This window comes from Sprattus sprattus, assembly GCF_963457725.1.
Source record: "Sprattus sprattus genome assembly, chromosome: 5".
Classification (NCBI taxonomy): Eukaryota; Metazoa; Chordata; class Actinopteri; order Clupeiformes; family Clupeidae; genus Sprattus; species Sprattus sprattus.
Window position 1 is genome coordinate 4,299,459 of NC_137924.1, and position 17,626 is coordinate 4,317,084.

Genomic DNA, 17,626 nt, shown 5'->3' on the forward strand with positions numbered 1-17,626 from the left:
AAAAACTCAGACATGTTGGTTTCTAGATACAGAAAGAATCACGTATGACTGACAGTCACACGTGTATCACAAAACGCTACAATTTAAAAACAGCTCTACGTAGAAACCATACTGACCTCATGCCAGTCAGAATGTCTTGTATGTAGATGTGTGTGTGTGTGTGTTATAATATGAATTAATTAATGTATATCCCTCATACTTTACATTATTGTATACTGTTGTTGGGAATTCAGACACCCAGACCAGTATAAAACACAGAAGCTTTATTCATTTGAAATGTATTGATTTTGTATAGCTTTACATACAATGGATAATGTACAGAAATAAGTAAGAACTCCCCTTAGATCAAATCTACAGAATGACCAACTCTCTGTTGGTGTCCACTGTGCCAAGCACGGGGTAAATCTTCTCAGAGGGGCCAAAATCAGCCTGGAAGGTGTAAATGAGTCTCCTCTGCTTTGCATCACAGAATCTGACCTGTCTGCCCTCCATGTCCAGATACACCCCTACTCTTTTGGGGATTGGCTGGTTTAACTTGGTGACGGGGTCAGTGAGGGCAATTAGTCTGCCTAGCTGGAGACGGAGGGTCCAGTACCCTGAGATCGTGGTGAGTTTGGTAAAGCCATGTCTGGGTGCCGACTCCTTTACTACACCTATCCTCCAATCGGAGCTCTCCCCCACAACCACCTCCCAGTAATGCCTGCCTGAGATAAAGCCCTGTGTTCCCTGGATACACAACCAGCCGTCATACTTGTGAGGAACTCGCTGGAACCAAGCATGTTGTTTTTCTTTGCTCTCCTTAATGGTGAGTGACCTTATTCTCCTTCCGTCAGCAGAGATCCTTAGGCTGGGATTTGCTGTTTTTCGATCCAGTGTGATCTTAACTGAAGAAAAGGGGGATAACAATTTTGATTGTGGCAGCTAGATTTCATGACAGCAGAAGACATATAAAAAGTTGCAAGTCGTAACTATATCCATAACCATCATAGCAATGGATTCACATTAGATTTGAATATTAGTTTGAACTAGCAAAGCAGCAATATCTTACCTGTTGATTTAGTCATTGACCGCCATTCTAAAAAACAGAGGGGCCTAGTGTTACCATGGTAACCAGTGGAGGCTTCTCCATTGAGGAGAGGGAGGAAGATCCTCCTTAACATTTTGAGAATAAAAAGTGTACTTTGCCCAGACTACTGTGATTAATTAAAACCCTTAAATATGACTACTTTAATACCTTTGTATATGTAATGTTCGTTTCCCTGGGTAAAGATGACATTAGCACCCCCTATCGCTATCGAAAATTACTGCTGGAGGACCTTCCTCCCTCTACCCTCCATTGACTCCCATTCATTTCTCTGCCTGCGCTGGCGGCCGGTGGAATGCGTTGACTTCAATGGCAGAGAGGAGGACGATCCTCCTCTGAGAGGGTGTGACTAGTTTAGGGGTCTGGATAGCGTCAAAATCTATTAACGAATAGGCTGGAGTCACGTCTGCGCTATGAACCAATAAGCAGAAGCCCTGGATTTGGTGGGTGGGGTTATCCCCTCAAATCTAGGCTACGAAAGATAATCTGCTGCTCAGTGTAAGAGACACAGTTAAGTAAGAAGATCTGATCATTTTAACAATGAGAACACATTAGCAAATTAGCAAATAAAGTAAACTATGGAAACCGAGGACATTGTTCATGTTTTATTACAGAAACCATTCCATGGGGTGAGCAACGGCAGAGTCAGTGTCGTGAGTGCTACATGGTTTGCTAGGTACTCGTGGCTGACTGGTAGTATTACCAACAATCGGTTATATTGCTGGCCCTGTTTACTAATGAATGTCAACTCTCCAACGTGGTCTTTTCATGGATTTACTGATATAAAAAATATTGACAGGGCAACCAAGCGCAACGACAAATGTCAAGACCACGTTGGTGCTGCTATCCGCCTTTCATTGCTAGGCACCATGCCTATAGAGCGGTTAGTGGATGAGGGTGTGCGGCTGTAAATTCAACAGCACAACGCTAAAGTGCGTGGCAATAGGGAGGTGGTAAAACGTCTGTTAGATGCAACGGCTTACCTAGGCATGCAAGAGTTGTCATTCAGGGGGCTTGCCAAAGTGTTAGGCTTACCCATGTAAATAGTTGTGAAATAATGTTCATGTTGTTCTTTTACTTGTTGCCTTTGTTACTCTTAAGGTTATTTTAAACTTACTTCGCCGACACTTTTGAAACCGCCGACAAGGCTGCTGCGTTTAAACTTCAACAGTCGCCTATGTAATTAACGTTCTCGTGACACTCGAATGTACTGACGTAGGCGGAGGACACCAGCCATTCGTTGTTGTCAAAGTTGTCAAGTCAACGGCGTGCGGCGTTTTTCTAGCCAATAATACTTGCGCAAAAGGATGTAAGTGAATGATTCAGAGCATGATGCATTTGAAATGGCATAAATTATGGTCTTGTGTCTTCATTCTTCTTAAAACAATTGTAGCTGAAAATAATCAGACATAAATAAATAATGACAACCAATAGCTTCAGTCATTGAGCGGAAAAAATAGGCCCAATGATTGGCCCAGAATCTTTTATTTAGTTTTACAAATCAAGAGTAGGCCTGATTTGACTAATTGGCTTTGCATCCTTTCCTTCTGGCCTGGACTAGTCCATCAAAGACATGCTGCCCACCAGCTTTCAAAGTACAATGCTGCCACTGGTGAATTTATCAATTTTATTCACATAATTATCCCTCCCGGCTATTTTGTGCTGTAGTTCACCAAAACACCCTGAAACAACTTGAGTCTCACATACTTATGCCACCAACAGTACAAACGGGCCAATGGCAACCAAGCGCGCAGTCCTTCCTCCCTCACTTTAAAAACCAGCCGCCACTGATGTTAACATAAGGGACATTGCTGCTATAGTGCTGTTGAGAAACTTCATTTTAAAATTCATATTAAACATAACTATATTTGAACTATAAAATTAGCAGCACAATAGCAGGAAGGACACAGTGCAGTCTGTCTTTTAAGATTTAATGAAGAGCAAGCCTACCTGGGTTAAGGACTTTTCCTGGAACAAAAGAGAAAAAAAAAATCTCTGAGATGTGATATCAAAAGGAATAAGACCAAATTGCCCAGAATTACCCCCAGGAAAAGGCCTAGACCTACCAGTATTACTGCACACGTGTGAATGCAGTACAGTTTCAGTTTCAGCCTCCTGTTTCAGCCCTTTTCTCTCCATTCCTCCATCCTCCTCATCACCCTGTCTGGAGAGGACAGATGGCTTTGCAAGCTGTGAGGGGAGTAATAAAGAGAATGGATTGGGGCTGGTTAGATGACTGAGGTCAATGACACAGTGTTCTTCTAATGTTATAACATTATCTATCTATCATTGTCTTGTTATTTGTAAATGGCACTGGTATTAAACCACAACACCCAACACTGCCTACCTTAGACAAACTGTGATAAAGAAGTGGTATCCCTTCCATCACCTAAGGAAAGCAAAGAAAGATATAAGCACCATAACCCTTAATGTGCACACAAAAAAACATGAACATCTTACCTTGAGTAAGCTAAAATCTGGTTTGAGAAAAGGTTGTGAGCAGCATGTTCGTTGAGCTCTCTCCCTTTTAATCTCATAATCACTGAAGCTTCCACAACTCTGTGAGACTGCAAATGCTTCTGCAACAGAGGAAGCAGAACTGACATTGACTAGGGGAAAGCATGGCAAGAACATTTGGTATAATAAATATATTTGGTATATATAAATACATGTTCTACCCTCTGATTTATTTAGGTAAGCAAGAAAGGTTGATATACTTTGCTTGCAGTAATTCAACATAATTCATGTTACTATATATTATTGGTGTAGATAGACGCACACAGTATTATAATAGCTCTGTTGAAATGATTTTTACTTTGAAATGAAAATATGCTTTGTTGCATGGGATAAGGAGTGTTGCAGCAGTAAAGAATATATAAATAGTTACTTAGATATATTTATAACTATGAACACTTTGTGATATTTCGTTGATCTGAGCTTGGATAAAATGTATAGGTTTGAGAGAAATATTCTGATTGGCTCAACTTGGATACGTTTTTGGTTTTCGTTTGGTTCAACTAAGATACGTTTTCGGTTTTTGATTGGAAAAGCATAGTGACGAATCATACCATTCAAAAAGTGCATTGATTTTTTGGCTAAGCTGCTCCATGGAGCACCACTCCGATTGAATGAAAGGTCTGCAAGATTGAATAACCTTCAGTTCATCGCATTCGCATTTGTCGTTGGAGCCCACATGGGTAATAGGTGGGCCGTAGATGGGCTAAACTAAACATAGGCAATAAGTGGGTTCCAGCTGGTCTCCAATTCAAAATGATGTCATGAGATTGTTGCAACAATTCCAGCTGGACTGGGTCCAAAATTCCGCAATTTTAGAGCATAACAGATAATGTAATGTCGTAATCAAACCTCAATGAAAATGTATATTCCGCTCACAAGAAGAAGATGGTGAAACTCCTCCACCCCGGCTAGACTGGGCTAGCAGCTAGGGTTCCTATCCATTCTCATTCTGGACGAAGCTCTGATGCTAGGAAACTGTCGTGCTGTTTGCTGTGTGTGTGCATTTATCTGTTCACTCCGGTTTTCTCAAACGTGATAATGACAGTTAGTGAGGTTGAACACATGGAAGAAAAACTGGCAAACCCAGACTTCATGTCAGAACTGGTATGTTTGTTAAATAATTTGGAGTGAATCAACCCGTAGCTCTGTTTTTACATGTTGCCAAGTGCTGTCGATATTTAGGAGAACGACTGAATTTCATGCACAGTGGACCAAATAGTGAAACGGCAGCTAACACTAACTGAAGAGGGCATAGCAGTTTTGTTTTCGTACGCCCACATCTGTTAGTCTTAGCTGCCAGTTCGCAAATTCGGTCCACAATGTACCTATTGCTGTCATGCTGTCATTCTGGTACCTATTGACAACACTCAGAAGCCTCAAAGAACAGATTGAACGGATTGACAGATTGACTCTTTATTTTTCCTTTATTATCTAGGGTAATGCAACTCAACTCATTAACAGTGAATTTGATCTGAAACTTCCCAAGAGTGCTCATATCCATGCATCTGGCAGTTCTTTCATGTTGACTGGTTTATTCCAGTGAACAATATACTGTAGATAAACCTGCCTTGTGTTGCCTTTGTTCCCCCTCAGATTGCCGCTGTGGCTGATATAGGGGGGAGGGCTCTGTTGAGCAGGCCACAAGAAGAATGATGGCCTTCCTCTTCGACCATGGCCTATCCAGGCAGTACAACTTTGTGGGACGCAACGGGAAGAGGGAATTCAAGTCCTTAAAGTTATTTGAAGTAATATATGGTAGGTGTGCATGTGTATGATATTCTAAGTTGTACAATATTAGAAAACATCCTAATTTTGTGAGATACTGATTGTGGGGTTTTCTTTATCAAAATGAACACAAATAATGGCTAGTAGGCCTAATATGCCATTAATGTCTATTGAATCTATATAATGTATGAGCTTCACCTTTTACATTAAATTACTGACATAAAAGGAGAAGTTTGGTGTGAATCAATAAATAGCCCTGTTGTTTGAGGCTGTCAGTGTGATACAGCATAGACCACATACAGTATGTATTGAACTGGCAACTAACACTAAAGCAGTACTATGTAAAATAGCCTTCATTCACACCGGAATGAGCCATATAAACATCTAAGTCTTTACAAAGCTGATAAATAAACCTAAAAACGTTGCATAGTATGCATTTAAGTGAATAGGGCATAGTAACTTTCAGTTTAAATTTGTTATGCCCTGTGCAATTAACATTAGTTATTGGTTCGTTATTCGTTTTTATGTTGCATCAAATTTTCTGGCCCCTTTTCTTATAGATACTGATAGATACTGAACAACAGGTCTATTGATTGATTCACACCGGATTTCTCCTTTAACAGGCTTCCACAATATTCTAATCTTTTGAGACCCACTGTTGCTTTTGCAATCCTGGTTGATAGTTATCACGTGAAGTAAGTCGCTGTTATATTTGTTCCTTGCAGGAGGCTTGAAGAAGGACCAGCCAGATCACACGAAATGATGCAGAGAAGGCGGTCTCAAAGTGGCTGATTGGTGCGAGGGACCGGGGGGCCCGTCAGGCTAGACAGGCAACCCCTCAGCTTTGATTGAAAAAACTCTAAAAACAGTCGTCACCACGAGAGGAGGAGATCAGTGTCTGTCTGTCATTGTAACGCTTGTATTGTTCCCATGTTGCAACTGAATGAATCATAGGTCCAGAAAAGTGGAGCTGTCTGACTGGGCTTACAACAGACGTGGTCTTTTGGGTTTGCAATTTCTGCTTCTCATGGATCCGCCTGACGAGTTGTTGGACAGGGTTTTGAGGCCGACGGACAAGTTTTTTCAGTTTACCTAAAAACGTCTCAAAGGGAAAAGCTGACACATTATCCAATGGGCCGCATTTTCGTGCATCTTGAGCTAGGTGGATCAATGAATGCATGTTGTAGCTGACAAATTCAGTGCCATAAATTGAAGCGAAATCTGTTACAAAGAGTTTCAAAATCTCCTCAGCATAGTCAGCATAGTCACAATTGTCAGGACAACATAAGGCAGGACTCAGAAGAATTCTCATCGATACAGACAGAAGTAAAACGTTTCTGTACATTCTACTGGGTATATTATTGAGAAGAACAACAGGGCCAGTGTAAAGTAAAAATTGGCGAAGCTCTGTAGCTTTCCATGTGCTGAATTCAAACAACGATCGTGGTTTCCTTGCAAAATTGCTAGGTAAATACTGTCTGATAGAAACCATATATGCGGACATTGCAATAAAAAACTTCACAGACTGCCTGCATTTCAAAGGCCCCTTCATCCAAAGAAATATCAACTTACGCATTGCCCCTAAGCACACAAGGTGCATATAATCCAACACAAAACTGGTAACTAAACCAATGCCAAGATCATTTAGGGGGGAGACTGACAGTTGGTGCTCTTTATAGCCTTGCTTCTCTAAATTGCAATAAAAAAATTATGAATTGTATAACTTGTCTCTTTGTTATTGTAGTTTTGTAAAGAACTGTACTATGGGCTGACTAAAGTAAGTACAAATTATTTTGTATGCCCATAATGATAATGGTTATTACCCTTAAGGGTACAATAAGGGACCCATCATGAGCCCACATGGGGCCCACCTAGTGTGGGCCCCAGCTGGAGAAACCTGGGTTGCCCATGTGGGTTTTGCCTAGGGCCCATGTGAAACCCACCTTGAGCCCATCTGGACATGCCCATATGGGGCCACCATGGATGGAACCCCCGGACAAAACTGACTGGGGCCCAGCTGGGCAGCCCAAATGGGGCCCACTCACCAGCCCACATGCAACCCATATGGGCCCCACATGGTTGTGTTGGCAGGGAAGGAGCTTGCTTCGTGGATCGTAAAAACTGAGTTTAGCTGACTGCATTACCGCACTGGTTGTGTAGAACCATACGATACATTTTGACCACAACAAACTATTATCGTTCCATGTCTACATTTTGCATTGAAGCAGATCTCAAAGGTTCTGATAAGATATCTCTCAGATGTACTGTATGTGAAACAATTTGCCCTGGTTTGAAGTAAACTTATATTTTGATTAAGTGTATGGCTACGATGAACTCACTCTGCTTGGATGAATTCATTTTCTTAAAGTGTCCTTCAACAGCCTGGTCTGCTAATCCAATTAAATCACGTCCCGTAATCCTCAGAACATTATTCACACAGTTCAGCAACACTGAACTGCACACTGTGTCTCTGACAGTTCAAACACTTCCTTATCAGACCTGCAAAAAGCATGTTCCGCCCACTCAGACAAAACAAAATTCTACCCTCACATGTTGAGCAAACGTGACAGATACAAAAAAATTCTTCCTTAACAGTGATTCCACTTTGAAACCGTTTACGCACGTTTTCCGATAGTTTTAAAAAATTTTAAATATATGCGAAATCAAAAGAACAAAAACGTACCTGAATCACTACCGCTGCTACTACCGCTGTTGGGAGGAGTGTCCATTGTCAAAGTCGTTAGGCCTAACGGTGTCACCTTGCTGGGTTTGGGATTTTCGGTCAGCGGATAAGGAAAGACCACCGAAGGATCAATGCATTCCGAAGCAGAGGTGTTGAGGTCTTGCAAATAGTTCGCATTCAATCGACTTAGGCTGCTATCCGTGGTCTCGCTAGGCGAGGACTCTCTCCTAGCACCCTGGAGCGATGCAAGTCTTTCGGGAACCACTTTCTCCAACTTGGCGGCAGCGGAAAAGCCGCTCCACATGCAGTCCTGGATAATGATAGATTTCGAGCTGTCTGCATCGCAGATAAAACTCTGGTTGACAACGTCGTCCCCGAGAAACTCTGACACCATCTCTAGCTGATCTGCTGTTGATGGGTAGAGGCTGGAGAGCGAGGGCCGTCGGCTTGGTGACAGAGGCGGAGTGGGCAGCAGTTCGAATTTCTTCCAAATGTCCTCGCTGGGAGCGGGCGGTTGAAGCTGTCCCTGTTGTTGGTGATAGAAATCCTCATCGTCATTTTCAAAATAGAAGTACGGCTGAACCATGTCATACTCGTAGTCGTAGTTTTTACTCGCCAAACTTGAATTTAACGGCATATTGGCGACCTAAGGGAATACAAAAATAATCTGTCACTACAACGGCAACGGCATTACCACCTATTAGCACGAAAGTAAGTTATTCCATTAGCAGTGTAAGGAGAATCCAAACATGGGCAATGTTTCCAGTTACCGTTAACAATCTAGATACCTCAGGCTTTAACTGTTGGTTCATGACAGTAGAGATAAATAACCATCTTAATCTTTCTTTTAAGTATTTCATACAATGCAAGTTAAAGTGCTCTATACACAAAACTAGTTCCCAACAACAAAACATCGACTTGCAACCATGAGAGCAGCTGACAGCAAATGCAAACGCACTCACATTTGGCAGCGACACGCACTACAACTACAACATCCGGAATCTCATGTTGCTAATGGGCATTTAAACCATAGACATGTATAGATAGACACCGCCTCCACTGCTTCAGCCCGTTGCCTCGGCGAAACGCGTCGCCGCCATTTTGGGAAAGGAGCTCTCTGCCGTCAGAGGTCTGTCAGACGTGTCAAACAAGCGCAAGTTGCCAGGAGCTGCGGTTTTTCTGGATAAAAATCACGATAACCTTGTACATTTCGCAACCAATTTCATGGAGTATTCAAAGGTTTATGCTCTACGTGAAGTGTGTGAAAAAGATTTGCCTCTACGTTACTTTGAATCTCGCTAGTCAAATCGCCAGTCATACATGTGCATGGGTCTATGATAAACGCTCACTTTTCTTTCAAAACTCGTGCATTTTGAAAATACTGAGAAGATCTATAAACTATCGAAATAGTGCTTCTTTAGTTACTAGTATTGACCATCATTAAGAGAAAGAGCATACATCAAACTGGCAGTCAGTGTGTTTTTCATAGTTTAATTCCTTTTCAAGTATGTGCATTAAGAAACCTTGAACAGTGCAATTGGCAATACACAGTTATTTCACAATTATATATTGTGTCAATTGCACTGCATAGATCTGAAAATGTTAAGAGCATGATTGTATATTATGTCAAATTGTACAAATGTACATATATATATACAGTGGTGGCCAAAATTATTAGAACACTAGACATATTTAAGAGTTTTCAGTTGTTTTCATTGAATTGGCCATTTAAATACCCTAAAAACTAATGAAATATCTACAAAGTCATCATTATGTTCTATAAACAATAGAATAGAGCCATCATAATGAGATTTAGGTCATTTTCCGTACAAAAACAAGCTAGGCCTATTTCACTGTCAATGTCACACAATCATGTTCCTGCACAGAAGAAGCCAAATGACTTGTGTCATCATTGTCAGGTGTTTTTGTGGTTAAATTGATGGTGATGCAAGAGTCTTAGGACACAGCTCGGTGATATTTTTGAATGTACAAGGCCTAAACTGCTCATTAAGTGATTGGTAACATCAGGGTTTTGTCACTGAGGCCACACCACCAAATGCTATAGATTCAAAGCCTCTAGAAGCAGTCTCGAAGCACATGTTGCTCTTTGAACATGGCTAAGGTGAAGAAGGAGCTAACGAGTGAGCAACGGGTTCGAATAAAGGTTTTTTTGATGCTTGCTGGAGTTACTGCCGCATAGCCAAGGACTTGAGATGCAGTCCCAGCACTGTAAAGTTCACTTTAGACCGCCATGGCACCAGAACCGAAAGGGGAGAGGTTTCTTTTTTCATCTCTCAGACACACAAGTGAAGCATTTCAAAATTCTCAGTCTTCAGGACCGAAGAAAGAGTTACAAGAACTGTGTGACGAGATCAACATCACAATGACTAATGGTGCAACAGTGTCTTCAAGAACTGTTTGTCGGAAACTGGGAGAAGGACTTTTTTTGGCAGAATAGCAGCAAAGAAACATTACTGAAAGAGAACAATTGAGTGTAAGGCCTGAAATTTGCAAAAGAACACAAGAAATGGACAAAGAAATATTGGTTTAAGTGTTGTGTACTAATGAATCCAGGTTTGAACAGTTTGGCAACAAGCAAAGCGTGTATGTTCCACGAAGTGAGGGGGAGAGATATAAAAATGTGTGTCTCTTGCCAACAGTTAAACAAGGAGGGGGTAATATTATAGTGTGGGGTGCAATTTAAGCCTCAGGAACAGGTGACTTTGGCTAAATTGACGGCATCATGGATACAAAAGTATACCACAACATTCTGGTGAGGCACAAAGTTCCTTCTTGGAGACGTCTTATTGGGCCTGGATTTATTTTCCAAGAGGACAATAACCCTAAACATTATTTTAACTATTGCCGAAACTACCGGCGACAAGGAATCTGCTAAAACATTGAAAATGATGGACCGACCCTCTCAAAGTCCCGTCTTCAAACCCATCAAGCAAATTCGGGGCAAGTTGGAAAATAAACTTGACAGATCTATTGTACATTCCAAGGAAAGCCTTTGGCTTGACCTGCAGAAGGCATGGGATAACATAACTGTTCAAGTTCTCAAGAAATACATTGACTCTATGCCAGAGAGATGTGCTGCTGTAATTGCTGCAAAAGGTGGACGTACAACATATTAAAGTTAAAAGTGGATAAAAACAGTAGGACTCACTTCATCTGATATATGTTGTGCTCAGAACAACCATCTGCATGTTTCATGAACATTATGAATTTAAATCATGTTTTGGAGGCAAAAAAAGGTCATTATTCTCAGATCTGTCAGGTGTTCTAATAATTTTGGCCACCACTGTATATATATATATATATATATATATATATATATACACTTATACTTAAAATATATTATATTGTATCACATATTATATATATCATATGTTATTCCATTGCACATTATACTGAGTCATTATATTATATTGTATTATATATATGCTATGTTATTTATATTACAGTTCAACTATTGAGATGTGTAGGCTATGTATATATTGAGATGTATATTTTTACTGCTATAGAAATATATAGATTTTTTTTGTAGCCTAATGTTGATTTGTGAAATAACTGTGTATTGCCAATTGCACTGTTCAAGGTTTCTTAATGCACATGCTTGAAAAGGAACTATTAAACTATGAAAAACACACTGACTGCCAGTTTCTCACTATTTGATGTATGCTCTTTCTCTTAATGATGGTCAATACGTAGTAACTAAAGAAGCACTATTTCGATAGTTTATAGATCTTCTCAGTATTTTCAAAACGCACGAGCGTTTATTATAGACCCATGCACATGTATGACTGGCGATTAAACTAGCGAGATTCAAAGTAACGTAGAGGCAAATCTTTTTCACACACTTCACGTAGAGCATAAACCCTTGAATACTCCATGAAATTGGTTGCGAAATGTAAAAGGTTATCGTGATTTTTATCCAGATAAACCGCAGCTCCTGGCAACTTGCGCTAGTTTGACACGTCTGACAGACCTCTGACGGCAGAGAGCTCCTTTCCCAAAATGGCGGCGACGCGTTTCACCGAGAAGCAGTGGAGGCGGTGTCTACCTATACATGTCTATGATTTAAACGAAGCATGTTGGGGGAAATGCATGCAATTGACCAAATGCAAACGCGATCTTCAACAAGCTTAACATGAAATCACTTTATAACCCTTAACATCTCACGAGGATGCTAATTCGCAATAAATAAAAAATGCACGCTTATTTTACTTGAATTTCGTCGCGTTAATGATGGGCGAAAGCGTAACAAACCAAAATCCTTACCGTGTGCTCAACGGAGGCAATTGAGAAAAAATGTTCCGTATGCGTTGAAAAAACGTTAATGCTGACAAAACCACACACTTTGAGAGAGTAATATCCAGAGAGAAATAGTCCCTGGCAGCATATGTGGCAACAAAAATCTCTGCGACTTTTTCGAAGTGTACAGCGGCTGAGTCCACAAATTGTTCGCACCCCGGGCTTGCTACTCGAAATGAAGTGCAGACTGTCATTTGGCGCATGAATACGTCCGGGAATTCCGTGTGGTATTACTCCGCCCCTCTCTGTATTTTCCCGCCAAAGCGCTTCGACCGAGTCTGTCTCTATGGCGGCACTATTTCTCAGCCGACCTGAAAAAACTACAGTATTGTTTTTTGTCTTGGCAGAGGCACAGCAGCCTGCATGTGTCAGATGGCTCTTCCTCCTTTGATTTGTCTAAACTTTATCCAGGACACGCCTCTCAGCTGCTCACGGAGCCTTGAAGGCATTGTATATGTAGATCTACATCTATGCAAGAGGCACCCAGTGAGAAGAACCCAGTCTCAATGAAACTAAGGAATGTAGATGAGTGACAGATGCGGATGACCTAAATCATCTAACCAGCCCCGAAATTAAAGTATGTAGATGCGTGAGAGATGTAAAAAAGATTTAAAAAATCTCAGAGGAGTAGGCTACTTACTTCGTTAAATTGGATTGGCAGTTCTTGTTTCTTTACTTAATCTTATTTACTTTATTGGGTTGTTGTTGTTGTTGATGATGATTATGTTACAACAGTGGAGACAGACAGAGAGTTGGTCATTATATTATTAGATTCAGATCCTATAGGCCAAAGGAGGCGTGTTCTCATAGCCATCACATAACTTACACCCCTGATAGCATCCTCTGTCTCAGCGATCATCTGTCATAGGCCTCTCATATTATCTTTCATTTGTTTTTTGAAGCGCGGAGAAACTTACCTCAGGGAAGTACTTATACTCCATGCACATTATGTACATTTAAAATGACAAGTATATACATACAAGACATTCTGCCTGGCATTAGGGGAGTATGGTTTATACCTGTTTATAAGCTAGATCGTTTTGTGATACATGTGTGAGTGTCAGTCATTCTAGATACTCTCTGTTTCTAGAAACATGTTGAAACCTTGTCAGACCAAAGTCTGACCTTCTCACAGATGCTGTGTGCTTCTGTGCTTAAAAACTACAGCTCACATAACACACACACACACACACACACACACACACACACACACACACACACACACAGAAAGACACACTCAAACACAGACACAGACACAGACACACACACACACACACACACACACACACACACACACACACACACACAGATAATACTATGTAAATAAGACATTCTGAAACTAAAAATGAATGCCTGGACAAAGCGAGGAACCTAAATAAGGACCAAAACATTGTGGGTCCCTTGTAATTACCCTCATCTTCAAATATTTAATATAATAAAGATTTAATTTGTTCACAATATTCTGCTGATGCCACAGTTAAACATAAATCTCTCAGAAATCATCTGATATGCAACTATGTACTGAACAATCACATCTAGATATGACACTATTTGACACACTATCAATGTATGTGTACTGAACAGAAAGCTTAAATAGAAAACAACGTTCCTGAACATGCTGCATAGCCAGAGAAGCAGCATAGGTTATCCTTCATAGCCAGAATACAGCACAGTTTTTCCTCCAAACAGAGAACGACCTACTGATTGGTTGCCTGCCTTTTGTTGCTGTCAGTTACCAACCCCACTGACAGGGAGGCTGCTGGTGGTTTCGCCTGTGCGAGCATGCTCAGTTGGTCTCCAGGCAACCGTCCATATCAGGTGACCTGCAGGAACAGGCAAATCAAACATAGGCACTTTCAACATCTTAAAGGAATTCTTTGTATATATTATTTATTAAAATAAAGGGACTGTTCACATTTTTGGCATCTGTGCTGGGTCTTTGGCATTGAAAAGTTATAAGTAAAAGTGAACCAATTTAGCTTATTGTCACTCTTTCTCTGCCGCTCTCTCTCTCTCACACAATCAGCTCACAGCAAGATGGTCATGGGTTTGATTCCCTCATGGGGTGCTGTTGGCTCTGGGGGGCAGGTCCTCCCCAGACCTCAGGTGTGCTATCTCCCAGGCCTTTCTGTGTAGAGTTTGCCCCGTATTCACAAAAGGTTTACACCACTAAGAACCCCAACAGAAAAAAAAACATGCAAAAAGAACAGAACACTTCTGTCCTGACACTCCTGTCCTGACCATGACGGACGTCCGGGGCGCTAAGAAGCTACTGGAGGGTCCTGGAGGAAGGACGATCTGGGATGGGTTAAAAGCAGAGAGTGAATTCACCGTGACTTCAGGCCTGTGTGTGTGTCCTGTGTTGCCTTCATATATGCACGTGTGTGTTCCAGTGTGTCCTGTGCCATTAAAACCTGACAATCTTTATTAGTATTATACTCAAGGGGTCTCTAGTGTCCTAATTTTTTACCTCCTAGTTTTTCCAAAACTAAAAATACTAGTAATACTGACTGGCAATAACAGGTTTGTTACAAGTGCACAGGCATCCTCTCACCTCAGAGGCCCCAGCATAATAACTCAATCATGACATGGCGATAAGAAACAAACACGTGACCGGCAAACAGGAACACTGAGGACACCGCATGGTCAAAAAGGGGTATTACAGTCCAGCAAATCCTGACATCATCAGGGGGAACCAGCTGGCTACACTGTGACATCATCAGGGGGAACCAGCTGGCTACACTGTGACATCATCAGGGGGAACCAGCTGGCTACACTGTGACATCATCAGGGGGAAACAGCTGGCTACAATGTGACATCATCAGGGGGAATCAGCTGGCTACACTGTGACATCATCAGGGGGAATCAGCTGGCTACACTGTGACATCATCAGGGGGAATCAGCTGGCTACACTGTGACATCATCAGGGGGAATCAGCTGGCTACACTGTGCCATCATCGGGGGAATCAGCTGGCTACACTGTGACATCATCAGGGGGAATCAGCTGGCTACACTGTGACATCATCAGGGGGAATCAGCTGGCTACACTGTGACATCATCAGGGGGAATCAGCTGGCTACACTGTGACATCATCAGGGGGAATCAGCTGGCTACACTGTGACACGTCATGCCTCTTCTGGCCCTCACAACCTACACTGAATGGGTCAACCATGGCCTAATGTCTGTGTTGTTCTGTCAATTTACACATTTCTCATTAACAGTTCTTTTTAAAAGTTAATTAATAGTCTATTTTCATGGCTTGCTCACAGTGTTGGAGAGTAGGGAACTATTTGTAATAAACTAGTTTAGCTAGCTTGCTGGTTGGTTCAACTACATTCGTATTCACATAGTGATTCGGGTAGATTCATATATTTTTTTAACATGTTTTGTGTAGTTAACTGCTGAAACTTTTATTGAACCATTGCTTCTCTAATTCAAACCCCCTTGTACAGCCCTGCACCCTCTTTCATCCTGACGGCTGTGCAGACATGTCCATGCACTCGTCAGGCGGCAAACCACAAACTTGGCCTTTGTGTAGTGTGTGTGCAAAAGGGTCACCATCACACACTTGACCTTTATGCAGTGCGTGTGCAAAAGGGCGGGCGTTGCTCAGTGCTCATGCATCAGCATAGTCATCATGGATTCGCTCATTCCAAACGGTGAGTGTTGAAAATAAATGTAATTAAAAAGCCAATCATAATGTGCATGTCTTACTGTCCTATTTATGGTGACGTAGATTACAGTTTTAGTTACTGTAAAAGAAAAAGGAGTGAGTTCATATTTTCCATAATAATGTCTATGTGATTCATTCAGTGTAAAGCATGTTGGCTATTGACCTCTACAGACCAAACTGACATACACTGATAATGCAAAAGTAAAAAATTGTGCAAAAACTTAAAATTCTACAACAGCCTAGTCTGCCAATCGATGGAAAATTATTCCAATAAAGTCATCCACAGAACATTATTCACACAGTTCAGCAATACTTTGCTGAACACACTTCAAAAACTACATTAGTTCCACCTACAAATGCTTAGCAAACGTGACAGAACTCAAAAACATGGTATGCCAACAAGACAAATTTTCCCCTAAAATTGCATACCCAAATTCGCAAAGGCCCATTTTTCAGTCTTATAGGATGGTGGCAGGTAGCATAAGTCATGTTATATAAAGAATTACCACCTTAAATGCTATCTGAAATATTTTAAATATGTTGATAACCTTCCCGAAATGTAGGTGCTCTTTCATATTATGTTTTCTTTTAGATCTGTATTACTCTGGATGCAAGTGGGGGATTGAACTGTCTGTCCACAAAGGTGCGCCATCACCTGACAAAATGTGCAACTCAAATGTCATCCTAGTCAAAAGCTATTCAAGTTGGAACAGAGTAGGCAAATGTTTGTTATTTTTAAAATGTATTTCATTTTCCATAACTGTTATTTTCTATGTGGGTAGTTGGCTTGCTACTTTTGAAACATAACTCCTTATTGCTGCTTTAATTAAATGCGAGTGGCTGAAAGTTTCTGTTTGTCTCTCTGCACTTTGCTGAAATACAATATTTTATTTAAGGATGCTGTCTCTGTAAACTTAATTAACCTGACTTCACTCAATTTAGGAATTCAGTCTTAGTCCCTGTTATTTTAATGCTATATTGCTAACGTGTATGGCTACAATTAACTCACTCTGTTTTGATGAATTAATTTCCTTTAAGTTTCCTTCAACAGCCTGGTCTGCTCAGCGAAGGGGAATTAGTCCAAAAAGTCATGTCCCATAATCCACAGAACATTATTCACACAGTTCAGAACAGAAAGCTAAAATAGAAAACAACGTTCCTGAACATGCTGCATAGCCATAAAGCAGCATAGTTTCTCTTTCAAACAGAGAACGACCTACTGATTGGTTGCCTGCCCATTGTTGCTGTCAGTTACCACACCTACTGACAGGAAGTGCCTGTGTACTGTGAGCACGCTCAGTTGGTCTCCAGGCAACCGTGCATATCAGGCGACCTGTTCTCTGCAAGAACAGGCAAATCAGACGTTCAAGTTCATTCAGGGCAGTGTTGTGTGTTTAGTGCTGATAATATGATAGCTTCAAATGTCTAGACATCTCAATATTACCCCCTCTGTTCCCCTCTCAAGACAACTTTGCTGTTTGAAATTAAGATTTTCACAATAAAGCACATTTTACTAATCTATGACAAGACTGTTCTAAGAAGAGATCTTTTTGTAGATTTGTACTATGAAGTATCTCATCTAATTTTTGTCTCAACTGTTTATTCCAAGGACATTTAGGACAAATAT

General features: G+C 41.0%; 1 protein-coding gene across 1 annotated transcript; it reads right to left on the reverse strand.

Annotated features, from left to right (window-relative positions):
* Nucleotides 1-218: 218 nt before the first annotated feature.
* On the reverse strand, nt 219-12,470 carry LOC308365005 (uncharacterized protein). Its single transcript, XM_080838306.1, has 8 exons — nt 12,294-12,470; nt 8,010-8,655; nt 3,545-3,663; nt 3,432-3,473; nt 3,151-3,274; nt 3,035-3,052; nt 1,049-1,075; nt 219-884 (listed from the first exon to the last, which is right to left on the reverse strand). Exons 2-8 carry the CDS (start codon nt 8,644-8,646, stop codon nt 352-354), a joined length of 1,500 nt encoding a protein of 499 aa, XP_080694432.1. The 5' UTR covers nt 8,647-8,655; nt 12,294-12,470; the 3' UTR covers nt 219-351.
* Nucleotides 12,471-17,626: the final 5,156 nt, after the last annotated feature.